General features: G+C 48.1%; 1 protein-coding gene across 1 annotated transcript in view; it reads left to right on the top strand.

Moving 5' to 3' along the window:
* ELMO1 (engulfment and cell motility 1) overlaps window positions 1-16,636 on the top strand; it is a 210,937-nt gene that overhangs the window by 89,485 nt on the left and 104,816 nt on the right. Inside the window, exons 8-11 of the mRNA XM_038769328.1 lie at window positions 267-302; window positions 10,612-10,711; window positions 13,034-13,185; window positions 15,965-16,043. Of these exons, the coding sequence (XP_038625256.1) occupies window positions 267-302; window positions 10,612-10,711; window positions 13,034-13,185; window positions 15,965-16,043 (367 nt within the window). The remainder of the gene's footprint in view (window positions 1-266; window positions 303-10,611; window positions 10,712-13,033; window positions 13,186-15,964; window positions 16,044-16,636) is intronic.

Below are 16,636 nucleotides of genomic sequence, written 5' to 3'. Positions count from 1 at the left end.
CCTGTTCCCGAGAGAGGAGGGACGAGGGCTTCCGAAATGTCCGGATGGCGGGCGGCACCCCAGGCGGGCAGGGACTGTCCCTCTTTTTTGTTAAACTGTACTTTCCAAGTGCTTAGTACACTGCTGTGCACACAGTAAGTGCTCAATAAATACAGTTGAATGACCGAACCCAGAGGTTGGCACTGCCCCATCCTTGCCCCGCCCCGGGTTGCTGTCAAATATGGTTGGCCCCAAGATTGACTGCCGATTGTTTTTCTGTTTTTCAGGAAGTATCAGAAGCTACAGAAGATTATGAAACCCTGGTAAGAGCCTGCCGCCTCCCTCCCCTTCCTCCCACATGGCTAAATCTTCCCTCTCCTGGCCACAAATGCCACTTTATTTGGGGTTGTGGTGGTGACAACAAACTCCTCCTGTTCCACTCGCCAGCCGATACCACGCTTCTGGGTGGCTGGAGGCACGTGTCTTCCTTTTTGCTGTGTGGAAGAGGTCTTGGTACTTCTGGGGCATACCTAAATAATAATAATAATGGTATTTGTTAAGTGCTTACTATGTGCCAGGCACTGTACTAAGCATTAGGGTGGGTGCAGTCCCTGTCCCAGGTGGGGCTCACAGTCTCAATTCCCACTTTCCATATGAGGCAACTGAGGCCCAGAGAAGTGAAGTGACTTGGCCAAGGTCACACAGCAGACAAGGGGCCAAGAAGGGATTAGAACTCATGACCTTCTGACTCTCAGGCCTGTGCTCTATCTATTATGCCATGCTGCTTCTCAGCCATGGGGACAAAGCCAAGCAATGACTCCTACCCATGGAATCAACCCAATTAATCATTGCAATGGTGTTTATCAAAGCATTTACTATGTACTAAGCAATGAGGCAAATAGTAGATACTGAGGTCAGATACATTACCTTCCCCACATGTGGATCACCGTCTATGAGGAACGGAGAATGAGTACTGAATCCCCATTTTACAAAGAAGGAAGCTGATAGTCAGAGAGGTGAAGTGATTTGCCCCAAATCACAGAGCAGGCACTAGGCAGAGTCAGGATTTGAACCCAGGTCTCTTGACACACACACACCCCAGCCCTGTGCGGTATCCATTTGGCCACACTGCTTGTCTCAGTGGCACAGTGGCTCCTTTTCCACTCTGATGGCCACTGGCCCTCCTTCCACCTGGCTCAACCCCAGAGGAGAACTCCAAGCCCCTTCATCGTGTCATCTCATTCAGGACTCTTTCCTTCCTTGGAAATTCTAATTAAGCAGTGAGGCCTAGTGGAAAGTCGGGGGACCTGGGTTCTAATCCCAACTCTGCCCCTCGTCCCCTGTGTGACCTTGGGTAAGGCACTTCGCTTCTCGGTGCCTCAGTTCCCTCATCAGCAAAATGGAGATTCGATATCTGTTCTCCCTCCCACTTGGGACCTGTTGATCTTGTATCTAACCCAGCACTTAGTATAGTGTTTGATACATAGTAAGCACTTTAAAAACCACAGTTATTATTTTTATGAGAGAATGGGATGGCGTTTTCCCTAGGAGAACTTTTTCCATAAAACCACACAGCTGGTGCCACAAACCATGGGCATTTTCTGGGCAGAAACAGAATCACATAGAGCTCTTGAGCCCAGGCTTCATCCAGTAGGGTCTGTGCCTTGGGCAGGTCAGTGGGATGGGAGGACCACCTCTGTACTCCCATTCCCAGCCCTGAAGAGAAGCAGAGCGACCTAGTGGATAGAGCATGGGCCTGGGAGTCAGACAGACTTGTGTTTCAATCCCAGCTCTGCCACCTGTCTGCTGTGTGACCTAGGGCGCATTACTTCATTTCTCTGGGCTTCAGTTATCTCATCTGTAAAATGGGGATTAAGACTGTGAGTCCCAGGTGGGACAGGGATTAATCTGTATCTACCCCAGTGATTAGTACAGTGGCTGGCACGTAGTAATCGCTGAACAAATAACCATTAAAGTAAAACCCGTAGAAGCAGAGCAGATGCAGGTGCTTCCCGACCTTGGCTGCTCCCACATGCTGGCCTTGTATTTTCTGGGTTTTGCAGCCTTGACTGTGCCGGGAAAACTCTCCCAACCCCCTCAGTTGGGCTTTCTTCTGGAAATCCGATCGGGGCAGGAGTTCATGTTTAGAGGAATTACGAGACCGGAGTGGAGCGCGTGCCCCCCCCAGGGGCTGGATCTGGCAGGAAGATGATCTGAGCAGAGTTAATGAGAAACATTTGTCAGAATCAAACCGCTCTGCCCGGCGGAGGGAGGGGATCCCGGCTCCGAGCATCTGGAAACCTCAGTCCCAGCTCATGTATTGTAGTGTCCCCACTCAGTCCACTACTTGACACTACTCCTATCTCTGGCCCGTTCTTCCCTCTGCTTGCTGTGTCATTTTTCTATAACAATGTTCTGTACAAGCCTCCTCACTCCTCAGAAGGCTCCAGTGGTCACCCATCCATCTCAGCCTTGAGCATGAAACCCCTCACGGTCGGCAGTCTCCTTCCTATTTATCTACTCTCTTCTCCCAGTCCTCCCCAGCTCGCACTCTTTGTTTTCCTCAAGCATCCCTACTTCCTGGGCCTCATTCTCATCTCTCTTACCATTGACCTCTTGCATATGCTCTCCCTCCAGCCAGGAATCCCTCCCTGCTTCAAATAATAATAATAATAATGATGGCATTTATTAAGCTCTTACTATGTGCAAAGCACTGTTCTAAGCGCTGGGGAGGTTACAAGGTGATCAGGTTGTCCCATGGGGGGCTCACAGTCTTAATCCCCATTTTACAGATGAGGTAATTGAGGCACAGAGAAGTTAAGTGACTTGCCCAAAGTCACAGAGCTGACAATTGGCGGAGCTGGGATTTGAACCCATGAACTCTGACTCCAAAGCCCATGCTTTTTCTACTGAGCCATGCTGCTCTGTCAGACCGGCTCTCTCCCCATCTTGATAGCTCTCCCAAATAATAATAATAATAATAATTATGGTAATTGTTAAGCACTTATTCATTCATTCATTCAATCCCAGACACGAGTCTGGGAGTCAGAAGTCATGGGTTCTAATCTCAGCTCTGCCAGTTGATTGCTGAGTGACCTCGAGCAAGTCAATACACTTCTGTAGGCCTCAGTTACCTCATCTGTAAAACAGAGATGGAGATTGTGAGCTCCACATAGAACCGGGAATGCGTCCAACCTGATTAGCTTGCATTTACCCCAGTGCTTAGAATGGTTCTTGCCACAAAGTAAGCCATTAACAGGTATTATTATTCTTTTTATTCTCTGGAGGGAGAGAGTGAGCTGGAGCTGTTTCTCATTTCTCTCATTTCCACCCCATCCTCCTGGCAGGTGTCCAAGGCCCCATCTGTCCAGAGAAGCAGCGTGGCTCAGTGGAAAGAGCACGGGCTTTGGAGTCAGAGGTCATGGGTTCAAATCCTGGCTCTGCCAATTGTCAGCTGTGTGACTTTGGGCAAGTCACTTAACTTCTCTGGGCCTCAGTTACCTCATCTGTAAAATGGGGATTAAGACTGTGAGCCCCCCGTGGGACAACCTGATCACCTTGTAACCTCTCCAGCTCTTAGAACAGTGCTTTGCACATAGTAAGCACTTAATAAATGCCATCATTATTATTATTAAAGGGGCTCGGCTTCTCTGGTCAGTGCATTAAAGGGCCTTGGTGAGGCTGTTGTCAGCTCTTCCAGTGACACCTCCTGGGGATAAAACAGATTACATCAGTCCCTCCTCCCACGCTTCCTCTCAGCAACCGGATCTAACCGGTTCCCCAGGACCGACTGCCCGGCCCGGCTGGCTTCTGAATGGGCAGCGGATCCCTCCCGGTCCCTCTGTCCATACGTCCGGCGAAGCCACCCCTGCCTGGGCTGGGGACGAGAGGGGAGAGAACCCGGGCTTGGCATCCACCGAGGGCAGCTGATCGCTGAGGCCGGCTTTCGGCCCAGCCAAACGTCCTTGGGAGCTGAGCACTGAGAAGTCGGAAAAGGAAATGAGAAAACTTGCCTCTGAGTGCTGCGTTTCCCAAGCAGCCAAGGGTTTGAGAGGGAGGCGGGGGAGAAGGGCAATATATGAATCAGAGACACAAACCTTTATGAGAACCCTCTGTTGCTCACCCCTGGATCTGATCTGATCATCCAGTGCTTAGTACAGTGTTTGGCACATAGAAAGTGCTTAATAAATTCCACAGTTAATATAATTATAAGTGTCCTGCACAGAGTAGTTGCTCAATACATACTTTCATTCAAGCATTCAATCATAATTATTGAGTGCTTACTGTGTGCAGAGCACTGTACTAAGCACTTGGGAAGTACAAGTTGGCAACATATAGAGATGGTCCCTACCCAACAGCGGGCTCACAGTCTAGAAGGGGGAGACAGACAAGAAAACAAAACATATTAACAAAATACAATAAATAGAATAGTAAATATGTACAAGTAAAATAAATAGAGTAATAAATATGTACAATCATATATACAGGTGCTGTGGGGAGGGGAAGGAGGTAAGGCGGGGAGGACGGGGAGGGGGGAGAGGAAGGAGGGGGCTCAGCTGGGAAGGCCTCCTGGAGGAGGTGAGCTCTCAGTAAGGCTTTGAAGGGAGGAAGAGAGCTAGCCTGGCAGATAATAATAATAATAATGATAGCATTTATTAAGCGCTTACTATGTGCAAAGCACTGTTCTAAGCGCTGGGGAAGTTACAAGGTGATGAGGTTGTCCCACGGAGGGCTCACAGTCTTAATCGGAACTGAGGCCCAGAGAAGTGAAGTGACTTGCCCAAAGTCACACAGCTGACAAGTGGCGGAGCCAAGACTTGAACCCATGACCTCGGACTCCAAAGCCCGGACTCTTTCCACTGAGCCACGCTGCTTCTCTTGCACATCCGGCCATTCCAGGCCGGGGGAGGACGTGGGCTGGGAGTCGACGGCGGGACAGGCGAGAACGAGGCACAGTGAGGAGGTTAGCGGCCGAGGAGAGGAGGGTGTGGGCTGGGCTGTAGAAGGAAAGAAGGGAGGTGAGGTAGGAGGGGGTGAGGTGATGGAGAGCCTTGAAGCCAAGAGTGAGGAGTTTACTGTTACTCAATCAGTGGTATTTATGAATAAAAACTGTGGTCTTTGTTAAATGCTTACTATGTGCTAGGCACTGTTCTAAGCACTGGGGTAGATACAAGGTAACTAGGTCAGACACAGTCCCTGTTCCTCTTGAGGCTCCAGTCTTAATCCCCATTGTTACAAGTGAGGGAACTGAGGCAGAGAGAAGTTAAGTGACTGGCTCAAGATCACACAGCAGACGTGGCGGAGCCAGGATTAGAACCCACGTCCTCTGACTCCCAGGCCTGTGCTCTTTCCACCAGATCACACTGCTTCTATTAAACACTTACCTTGTGTAATTATAATAATAGTGATGGCATTTATTAAGCAGTTACTATGTGCAAAGCATTGTTCTAAGTGCTGGGGAGCTTACAAGGTGACCAGGTTGTCCCACATGGGGCTCACAGTCTTAATCCTCATTTTACAGATGAGGCAACTGAGGCATAGAGATGTGAAGTGACTTGCCCAAAGTCACACAGCTGACAAGTGGCAGAGCATGGATTTGAACCCATGACCTCTGACTCCAAAGCCTGTGCTCTTTCCACTGAAGCCCTTGGGGAGTCCAATACAACAGAGCTAGTAGACACGTTCCCTGCCCACAATGAGTTAATACCCTGCCCACAATGAGTTAATAGTCCAGAGGGAGAGACAGCTATTTACACAAATTATGGGTATATACATCAGTGCTGTGATGTCAAAAGGTGGGGTGACTATCAAGTGCTTAAAGGGTACAGAACTAAGTGCAGAGAGGGTAGGCATTGTGTCTACTAACTATTGTACTCTCCCAAGCACTGAGTACAGTGCTCTGCACACAGTCAAGGGTCAATAAATATCATTAATTGATGGATTGATTGATTCATTAATTCAAAGGTATTTATTGAATACTTACCTGTTAAGCACTTGGGAGACTACAATACCACAATAAAAAGTCATATTCCCTGCCAAAAACGAGCTTACAGTCTAGAATGGTAGAGACAAATGCCAGTCCAAGTACATTAAATTACATAGATGTACGTAAGTGCTGTGGGGCTGGGAGAGGGGGAAGAACAAAGGGAACAAGTCAAGGTGACATGGAAGGGAATGGGAGATGAGGAAAAGTGGGGCTTAGTCTGGAAAGGCCTCTTGGAGGAGCTGTGTCTTCGATAAGGATTTGAAGATGGAGACAGTCATTGTCTCAGATTTGAGGAGGGAGGGCATTCCAGGCAAGAGGCAGAATGTGGGCTAAGGATCGGCATCGAGACAGGTGAGATGGAGGCCTAGTGAGAAGGTTAGCACTAGAGGAGCCAAGTGTGCGGGCTGGGTTGTAGAAGGAGAGAAGCGAGGTGAGAGAAGGAGGGGGCAAGGTGGTAGACTGCTTTAAAGCCAACGGTGAAGAGTTTTTGTTTGATGCGGGGAGGTGGATGGGTAACCACTGAAGTTTTTTTAAGGAGCAGAGTGACATGCCGTAAACATTTTTGTAGAAAAATGATCCAGGCATCAGAGTGAAGTATGGACTGGAGTGGGGAGAGACAGGAGCTGGGAGGTCAGCAGGGAGGCTGATGCAGAATCCAAGCGGGATAGGATGAATGATTATATTAACGTGGTAGCAGTTTGGATGAAGAGGAAAGGGTGAATCTTGCTGCAGTGAGAAGCAGAGGGGAAGCAAGAGAGAAGAGAGGGAGAGAAATAGAGAGTAGTTGAACTAATTAATAATAATAATTATGGTACTTGTTGAGCACTTACTCTGTGCCAAGCACTGTTCTAAATCCCTATTTCACATAGGGCTCACACTCTTAATCCCCATTTTACAGATGAGGTAACTGAGGCCCAGAGAAGTGAAGTGACTCGCTTAAGGTCACATAGCAGATATGTGGTGAAGCCGAGATTAGGAACCAGGTCCTTCTGACTCTCAGGTCTGGGCTCTATCCACTAGGCCATGCTGTTTCTCAGCTGCTTATCACATCTCAGAAAGTTAGCAACCCTCCACCTGGTCAATCAATCAATCAGTGGTATTTGCTGAACAGTTTCTGGGTGCAGAGAGCTGTTCTAAGTGCTTGGGAGGGTACAATAGAACAGGGTTGGTGGGCATGGTCTCTATCTACAAGGAGCTATGGCTGAAGAGATGCTTCTTCATTCATTTCATTCATTCAATCATGTTTATTGAGCGCTTACTGTGTGCATAGCACTGTACTAAGCACTTGGGAAGTACAGGTTGGCAACATACAGAGACGGTCCCTACCCAACGGGCTCACAGTCTAGAAGGGGGAGACAGACAACAAAACAAAGCATGTGGACAGGTGTCAAGTCATCAGAACAAATAGAATTAAAGCTAGATGCCCATCATTAACAAAATAAATAGAATAGTAAATATGTACAAGTAAAATAGAGTAATAAATCTGTACAAACATATATAGGTGCTGTGGGGAGGAGAAGTAGGTAGGGCGGGGGGGATGGGGAGGAGGAGAGGACAAAGGGTGCTTGGTCTGGGAGGCCTCTTGGAGAAGGTGAGCTCTCAGCAGGGCTTTGAAGGGAGGAAGAGAGCTAGCTTGGCGGATGTGCGGAGGGAGGGCATTCCAGGTCAGGGAGAGGACGTGGGCCAGGGATTGACAGCGGGACAGGTGAGAACGAGGTACAGCGAGGAGGTTAGCGGCAGATGAGCGGAGGGTGCGGGCTGGGCTGTAGAAGGAGAGAAGGGAGGTGAGGTAGGAGGGATGAGGTGATGGAGAGCCTTGAAGCCGAGAGCTCATTGTGGGTAGGGAATGTGTCTGTTTGTTGTTATACTGTACTCTCCCAAGCACTTAGTACAGTGTTTTGCACACAGTAAGTGCTCAATAAGCATGATTGAGTGAATGAGCACGTTGCCTGGAGCATGTTCGTCTTAGGGTTTTTTTGTTTTGTTTTTGTGTGTGATTTTTTTCAGGCTGTTTGTTAGCTACTTACTATGAGTCTGGCACTGTACTAAGCCCTGGGGTGATTACAAGCTAATTAGGTTGGACACAGTCCCTGTCCCACATGGGGTTCACAGCCCTAATCCCCATTTCACAGATGAGGTAACCGAGGCCCAGAGAAATGAAACGACTTGGCCAAGGTCACGCAGCAGAAACGTGGCAGAGCCGGGATTAGAGCCCAGGGCCTCTGACTCCCAAGCCCGTGTTCTTTCTGCCAGGTCACGCTGCTTCTCAGAGTCAAAAATACTGATTTTTTGTTACCCTGCCCAGATGTCATTTGCACACACAGTAACAAAACAGTAACAAAACCAAACCGCCTTTGATTTAAAAGCCAGATGCAGGAATTCAGTTTTTACATTTTCAAGCTGCTAGCCCAAACCCACAACAGCTGGCTCTTTTTCCAGCTCCACGTGTCTCGACGGGCAGCAAAATCAAGGGGAGTGAGCAGAAAGATCTGGGAGAGGGATTTTCCTCCATTGCCCTGCCATGAGATCTCCATGCATGGACTCCTGGGGTCTTTAAAAATGAGAGGAAAGTCTCCATTATTCAGGAAGACAAAATTAGGTTAGGCAAGGGCAACCTGTGCTCTGGGTAACTAGGCTGAAATTAATTTCAACTCCCTATTTTGAAATTCAAGTGGGCAGACTAAATCGATAACCTGTACTGCAAAGCGAATCCTGTGTGTGTGTCAGTGCTGGGCTGGACGCTATTGAACGATCAATCAGAATTAGTCAGAAGCAGCGTGGCCTAATGAATGGAGCACAGGCTTGGGAATCAAAAGGACCTGGGTTCTAATCCAGGCTCTGCCACTGGTCTGCTGTGTGACCTTGGGCAAGGCACTTCAGTTCTCTGTGCCTGTTTTCTCATCTTTGAAATGGGAATTAAGACTGTGAGCCCCATGGTGGATAGGACTTGTATCTACCCCAGTGCTCAAGAACCGTGCCTGGCACTTGGTAGACAATTCACAAATACCATAAAAAATAGAACAAAAAAATCCTTCTATCATTGGTCTTTATTGAACACTTCTTGTGTGCAGAGCATTATACTAAGCCAGCTATCAATCACAAGTATTTATTGAGCATTTACTGTGTTCAGAGAACTGTACTGTACGCTTGGGAAAGGGTAACAGAGGAAAAATGATAATAATAATTATGGTATTTGTTAAGCTCTTACTATGAGTCAAGAACTGTTCTCAGCATTGGGGTAGATACAAGTTAATCAGGTTGGACACAGTCCCTGTCCCATGTGGGGCTCACAATCTTAATCCCCCTTTTACAGGTAATTGAGGCCCAGAGAAGTGAAGTAATAATAATAATAATGATGTTATTTGTTAAGCGCTTACTATGTGCCAAGCACTCTTCTAAGTGCTGGGGGAGATACAAGGCAATCAGGTTGTCCCACATGGGGCTCACAGTCTTAATCCCCATTTTACAGATGAGGTTACTGAGGCACAGAGAAGGGAAGTGACTTGCCCAAGGTCACACTACAGACATGTGGTGGAGCCGGGATTAGAACCCACATCGTCTGACTTCCAGGCCTGTGCTCTGTCCAGTAAACCACGCTGCTTCTTGGTAGACGCATTGGAGTGAGCCCTCCGTTTCCCAAATCTGCGGAGATGGAGCTCACTGGGTTGTCACCTGCTGATCGTTCTGCATCGTGGCACATTTGCAAAAACTTGTACATAAAACAGAACTGTTCACTTTCACAGGCAGCTATCATGAGCCCAGTTCATGCACATGCCTGGATTCTGAACCTTGAGTTCCTTGCCCAGGTCCTATCTCGAGGCGATGCCGAAGCTTGACATTGGTGTTGATGACGAAGCTTGGCAAAGCTTGCCCACTGGGGATCATGTTCGTTTTCAACCCCGGGACTCTGATGTTTGTTTCCGGGCAAGTTTGAGGCCCCTGCTGGTTTGTTCGGGGCTGGGGTTTCGCAATGCCTTCTGGTCCCCCTTACTGTGCTCAGTCCCATCCATGGGACCAAGACGCAGCATGGTGCAGCGGATAGAGCAGGGGCCTAGGAGTAGGAAGGTCATGAGTTCTAATCCCCGCTCTACCACTTGTCTGCTATGTGTCCTTGGGCAAGTCACTTCTCTGTGCCTCAGTTGCCTCATCTATTAAATGGGAATTGAGACTGTGAGCCCCATACAGGACAGGGACTGTGTCCAACTCAATTTTACTGGTATCTTCCCCAGCGCTTAGAACTGTGCCTGGCACATAGTAAGCGCTTAAGAAATACGATCATTATTATTATTATTGTTGTTAGCCATCTCGGTCTCACTCTCCTCACTTCCTGCTTCAGGATCTGTTGCGAGACAGGCGAACCTGACTTCAAAGCCTTATTGAAGGCACACCTCCTCCAAGAGGCCTTCCCTGACTAAGCCCTCCTTTCCTCTTCTCCCACTTCCTTCTCCGTCGTCCTGACTTGCTCCCTTTATCCATCCCCCCTTCCCAGCCCCACAGCACTTAGGTCCATATCTGTCATTTAATGTCTGTCTCCCTCTTTAGACTGTAAGCTTGCTGTGCGCAGGGAATATGTTTATTATATTGTTATAAGCGCTTAGTACAGTGCAGTACAGTGACTGAATGAACGATGCCCATTTGTCTTCCAGCTTTGGGGATATGTTGTCCTTCACCCTGACGGCGTTCGTGGAGCTGATGGATCATAATATTGTGTCGTGGGACACGTTCTCTGTCGCATTCATTAAGAAGGTAAGTTGCCTTTCTCTCAGGGAGTTGCCATTGCCTGCAATACCTTCCCTCTTGGGCCAAAGAGGGCAGCCATGGGTCAGAAACACGGGGAGGTTCTTGGTGGAAGTTTGAACCCCCTGTCTTCCCGAGAGCCAGACCCTGGTCTTTCCGGCCTGCTCCCGACAATAGCTGGCCCAGATATCTGGAGCTGTCCATGTGTTAAGCTCCTCCATTCAATCGATCAATCAATCGTGTTTATCGAGCACTTACTGTGTGCAGAGCTCTGTACTAAGCGCTTTCACTGGCTTTTCCACTGCCTTCCACCCCCTAATTGTGGGGGTCCCTCAAGGTTCAGTTCTGGTTCCCCTTCTGTTCTCCATCTCCACCCACTCTTCTGGAGAACTCATTCACTCCAGTGGCTCCAACTACTATGTGGATGCTACCCAAATCTACATCTCCAGTCTTGATCTCTCTCCTTCTCTGCAGTCTCATGTTTCCTCTTGCCTTCAAGGCATCTCTACTTGGATGCTCTACCATCACTTCAGACTTAAATGTCTAAAACAGAACTCCTTATCCTCCCACCCAAACCCTGTCTTTCAACTGACTTTCTCATCACTGTAGAGGACACCACTGTCCTTCTGGTCTCACAAGCCCATAACCTTGGCATTATCTGGGACTCCTCTCTCTCATTCAACCCACATATTCAATCCATTACTAAATCCCGTTGGTCCCACCTTCACAACATTGCTAAAATCCTCCCTTTCCTCTTCATCCAGACTGCTACTAAATTAATTAAAGCACTTCTCCTCCTCCTAGATTACTGTATCAGCCTCCTTGCTGACCTCCCAGCCTCCTGTCTCTCCCCCTCCAGTCCCCACTTCACTCTGCTGCCCGGATTATTTTTCTACAAAAAACGTTCAGGACGTGTTTCCCCACTCCTCAAGAACCGTCAATGGATGTCCGTCCACCTCCGCGTCAAACAGAGACTCCTTACCATTGGCTTTAAAGCAATCACCTCACCCCCTCTTACCTCACCTCACTCCTCTCCTACAACAACCCAGCCCGCACACTTCACTCCTCTAATGCCAAACTACTCACTGTACCTTGGTTTCTTCTATCTTGCCATGGGCCTCTTGCTCACGTCCTGCATCTGGACTGCAAAACCATCCCTCTTCTTATCTGACAGACAATGACTCTTCCCACCTCCAAAGCCTTACTGAAGACACATCTCCTCCAAGAGGCCTTCCTGACTAAGCCCCTCCTTTCCTTTTCTCCCTTTCCCTTCTGCTTCGCCTTGACTGGCTCCCTTTATTCATCTCCCCTCCCAGCCCCACAGCACTTATGTCCAGATTTGTAATTTACTTATTTATATTCATTTCTATCCATCTAGACTGTAAAATTATTGTCAGGGAATGTGTCTGTTCTGTTGTTATAGTGTACTCTCCCCAGCGCTTAGTACAGACACTGCACACAGTAAGTGCTCAGTAAATATGACTGATTGACTAAGCTCTTGAGAGAGTACCATGCAACAGGGTTGGAAGATGCAGTCCCTTCCCACAAGGAGCCTACAGTCTAGAGGGCAAAGCAGCTGAGAATTTAACCCAGGCAGTTCCCTAGGGATCAGTCTGTTGGGGGGAACTTGTGGAGATGTCTGCTGGGGCAGAAAGAGGTCTCCCCCAACTCAAGAGCGAATGAAGCAGGGCTTATTGTTTTTATTACTATTATTATTTAATGGAATTTGTTCATCTCTAACTATATGCCAGACTCTATACTAATCGCTGGACTAGACATAAGCAAATCAGGTTGGACACAGTCCTAGTCCCACATGGGGCTCACAGTCTTAATCCCCATTTTACAGGTGATATAACTGAGGCCCAGAGAAGTTAAGTGATTAGACGGGTGGCAGAGCCTGGATTAGAACCTGGGTCCTTCTGAGTCCCAAGCCCGGGCTCTTTCCACTAGCCCAGGCTGCTTCTCATGCCAAGTATGGAAAGGGGTGGTATGTTGGGGTGGTGTGGACTTGTAGCTGTTGAGACCATTGCGAATGTGTGTTTATTCTTGTATTATACTGTCCCAAGTACTTAGTACAGTGCTCTGCACACAGCAAGCACTCAATAAATGCGGCTGAATGCACGAATGAACCGGTGAGACCATTACAGCTGACGATACTCACTTACAGATAACCCAGAATCCATTGTAATTAATTTCCTTCTTTCAGGGCATGGCAAAAACAGTCTGATGGCTCTTGGGCCTGTTCCAAAACGTAACCCAGTGTTTAGTCACCGTTCTGTCTTTGCTGTTTCCTGCCCACACTGACATCACCTGCTCTGTTTGCCTTGGCAGATCGCGGGTTTCGTGAACAAGTCAGCCATCGAAGTGTCCACCCTGCAGCGTTCCTTGGCCATCCTGGAGTCGATGGTTCTGAACAGTCACGACCTGTACCTGAAGGTGGCCCAAGAGATCACCATTGGCCAGCTGATCCCACACCTCCAGGGGTAAGGTGCCCGCTGGCAGGTGGGACCAGTGGGGCGGTGCCAGCTTCTGCCACCCATCTGGGACCTTGGCATAAGTGATCCCAAGCAGCATCCTTCCCTGACCTCTAAACTGTGAGCTTGTGGCTTGCAGGGAATGTGTCTGTTTATTATAATGTAATAATAACAATAATTGTGGTATTTGTTAAGTACTTACTATGTGCCAAGCACTGTTCTAAGCACTGGAGTAGATGCAAGTGAAATGAGAAGCAGCGTGGCTTAGTGGATAGAGTACAGGTCTGGGAGTCAGAAGGCCATGGGTTCTAATCCCGGCTCTTCCACTTGTCTGCTGTGTGACCTTTGGCAAGTCACTTAACTTCTCTGTGCCTCAGTTACCTCATCTGTAAAATGGGGATGAAGACCGTGAGCCCCACATGGGACAACCTGATGACCTTGTATCTACCCCAGCGCTTAGACCAGTGCTTGGCACATAGTAAGCACATAACAAATGCCAACATTATTATTATTATTATTAAGGTTGGACACGGTTCATATCCCCCATGAGGCTCACAGTCTTAATCCCCCATTTTACAGGTGAGTTAACAGGCCCAGAGAAGTGAAGTGACTTGCCCAGGGTCATACAGCAGACATGTGGTGGAGCCGGGATTAGAACCCACATCCTCTGACTTCTAGGCCCGTGCTCTTTCCATTAGGCCATGTTGCTTCTCTTCTTTGACTGACCAGAATTTCAGGGTTCGGTTGAGGGCAGAAAGGGCTTTCTCCTTGAGCAAAGCTATTGACCAAGGCATTTGGTCGTCCATTGGCCCTACTTGGGCTTTTTTCCAGAATAAAAAGCCAGAGTCAGAGGTGCCTTCCAAGGAAAGGAAGCCAGTGGGGCGCTTAGCTATGGGACGGTTGTTCTGGGGCTGGGGTCATCTCCTGGAATAAGGGCAGAAGAAAATTCCTGCATCAATCAATCCTATTTATTGAGCGCTTACTGGGTGCAGAACACTGTATTAAGCACTTGGGAAAGTACAGTAGAACAGAGTTGGTAGACACATTCCCTGACCACAAGCACCTTACAGTCTAGAGCGGGAGACAGCCATTAACAGAAATAAATAAGTGCTGTGGGGCTGAGGGAGGGGTGAATAAGGGGAGCAAATCCAAGAGCAAGGGTGACACAGAAGGGAGTGGGAGAAGAGGGAATGAAGGATGAGCCCGGGAAGGCCTCTTGGAGGAGATGTGCCCTCAATAAGGCTTTGAAGATGGGGAGAGTGGTCTGACGGATATGAAGAGGGAGGGCATTCCAGTGGGTGAGAGATTGGTGGCGAGATAGATGAAATCAAGGTGCCATGAGTTGGTTGGCATTAGAGGAGCGAAGTGCCTGGGCTGGGTTGTAGTGGGAGAGTAGTGAGGCAATGTAGGAGGGGGCAAGGAGATTGACTGCTTGATTGAGCATACGGGAGGCTCCCCCAGATCTCAGAGTCTGGATGAGGCTACCACTGGCCAAGTACTCTGCCCTGGTCCCCATGGACTTGGCTTCTAGGGGTCATCTCTCCCTCGATCTGAGGGGCTGGAGTGGAGAAGAGGGAGAAGACCCATCGGAGGGTCAGGGGAGACCTAAAAGAATTTAGGGTTGGTCTGAGGCTCTGTGAAATCATGTTCAGACCATTTCCATCTTCCTCCAGGCCCAGCCTCCTGGACCTATTATACTACTGGCCCCCCAGGTCTTTGTGGAGAGCCTCACGCATGGTAGGGAGCGGTCCAGATTCAGGGGTGAGAACCCTGGGTCCCAATCAATCGATCACTGGTATTTATTGAGCACTTATTGGGTGCCGAGCACTGTACTAAGTGCTTGGGAGAGTACAGTATGATATTCCTGCCCACAGCGAGCTTACAACATACAGTCTTGCCCCTTCTCAACTTTCTCCCTCTCCTGCCACATGACCGAATCTGGATACTTCCTAGTAGCTTCTCCCAGTCTGCTTCATATCCTCTTCTGCACTCACCTGCCTCACAGGGATGATATGAAGAGAACATGTAAGCTCATTATGGGCAGGGAGTATGTCTGTTTCTATCGTATTCTCCTAAGTGCTTAGTACAGAGCTTTGCACACAGAAAGCACTCAATAAATATGATTGATTGAGTGAATGAATGAAAGTGCTCTGGCTGCCCAAGAAAAACTCCTGTGTTAGTACTGAATCAAGATTTTTAATGGATCTTAAAAATCATACTCTACAGGAGGCTTGTTCTGCACAGAGTAAACACTCAACAAATATGATTGATTGATCAGTCACAGTCTTCCCTTGATTTATTTGAAGGGGAATCCAGTGAGCTTGGTTCACTTCCACTCCTGCCTAGCTTTCTTTTTTTTTTTTCCAATGGTAATTGGTAAGCACTTACCATGTGGGTAACTGGGGTACGAAGCACAAGCAAACCAGGTTGAACACAGTTCATGTCCCACATGGCACTAACAATCTTAATCCCCATTTTACAAATGAGGTAACTGAGACCCAGAGAAATGAAGTGACTCTCCCAAGGTCAAACAGCAGATAAGTGGCAGAGCTAGGATTAGAACCCAGGTTCCAATCTTTTGGTCAGTAGTATCGATTGAGTGCTTCCTCTGGCAGAGCACTGTACTGAGAGAGTAGAGTAACTAACTAGTTACCATCTCTACCCTCAAGTATTTTACAATCCAGCGGACAAGACAAGACACTAAAATGAATTACAGGTAGGGGGTCGCACTCGATTTTAAAGATATCAACACAAGTGGTTTTCTTCAACTCTTTTTGTTTCCCCCCAGGACAGATCAAGAAATCCAAACCTATACCATAGCAGTAATAAACGCACTTTTTCTTAAGGCTCCTGATGAGCGGAGGCAGGTAAGTTGTATTTATTCTTCATCTTAAAAGCAGTGTGGAATTGTACGGGCCTGGGGGTCAGAAAGTCATAGCTTCTAATTCCTGCTCTGCCACTTGTCTGCTGTGTGACTTTGGGCAAATCACTTCACTTCTCTGGGACTCAGTTACCTCATCTGTGAAATGGGGATTAAGACTCTGAGCTCCACGTGGGACATGGACTACGTGCAACCTGATTAGCTTGTATCTACCCCAGAGCTTAGTACAGTGCCTGGCACATAGTAAGGACTTAAGAAATATCACTAAAAAAAAAAAAGGCCTATCTGGCTTGTGAGGCCGTTTCCTCAGCATCAAATGGCAAATAAAGATCACCAATCTGATGACTAGTTGGTGGTCCCTGGTCCGCAGGGAATGTGTCCGTTACATTGTACTCTCCCAAGTGCTTAGTACGGTGCCCTGCACAAAGTAAGCACTCAATAAATATGATTGACTGACTGATTGACCAACCCCACATCTTTCGGCCAGTCAGTCACTGGTATTTAGTGGGAGCTTACCGAAAGCAGAGTACGATTTGAAGGGCTTGGGAGAATATGAAACACTTAGAAGACACAACCCAA

The sequence above is a fragment of the Tachyglossus aculeatus genome, chromosome 2 (genome assembly GCF_015852505.1).
Source record: "Tachyglossus aculeatus isolate mTacAcu1 chromosome 2, mTacAcu1.pri, whole genome shotgun sequence".
Taxonomy (NCBI): Eukaryota; Metazoa; Chordata; class Mammalia; order Monotremata; family Tachyglossidae; genus Tachyglossus; species Tachyglossus aculeatus.
Note: the sequence above shows the minus strand (reverse complement) of the source record. Positions and strands in the feature narration are given on the sequence as shown.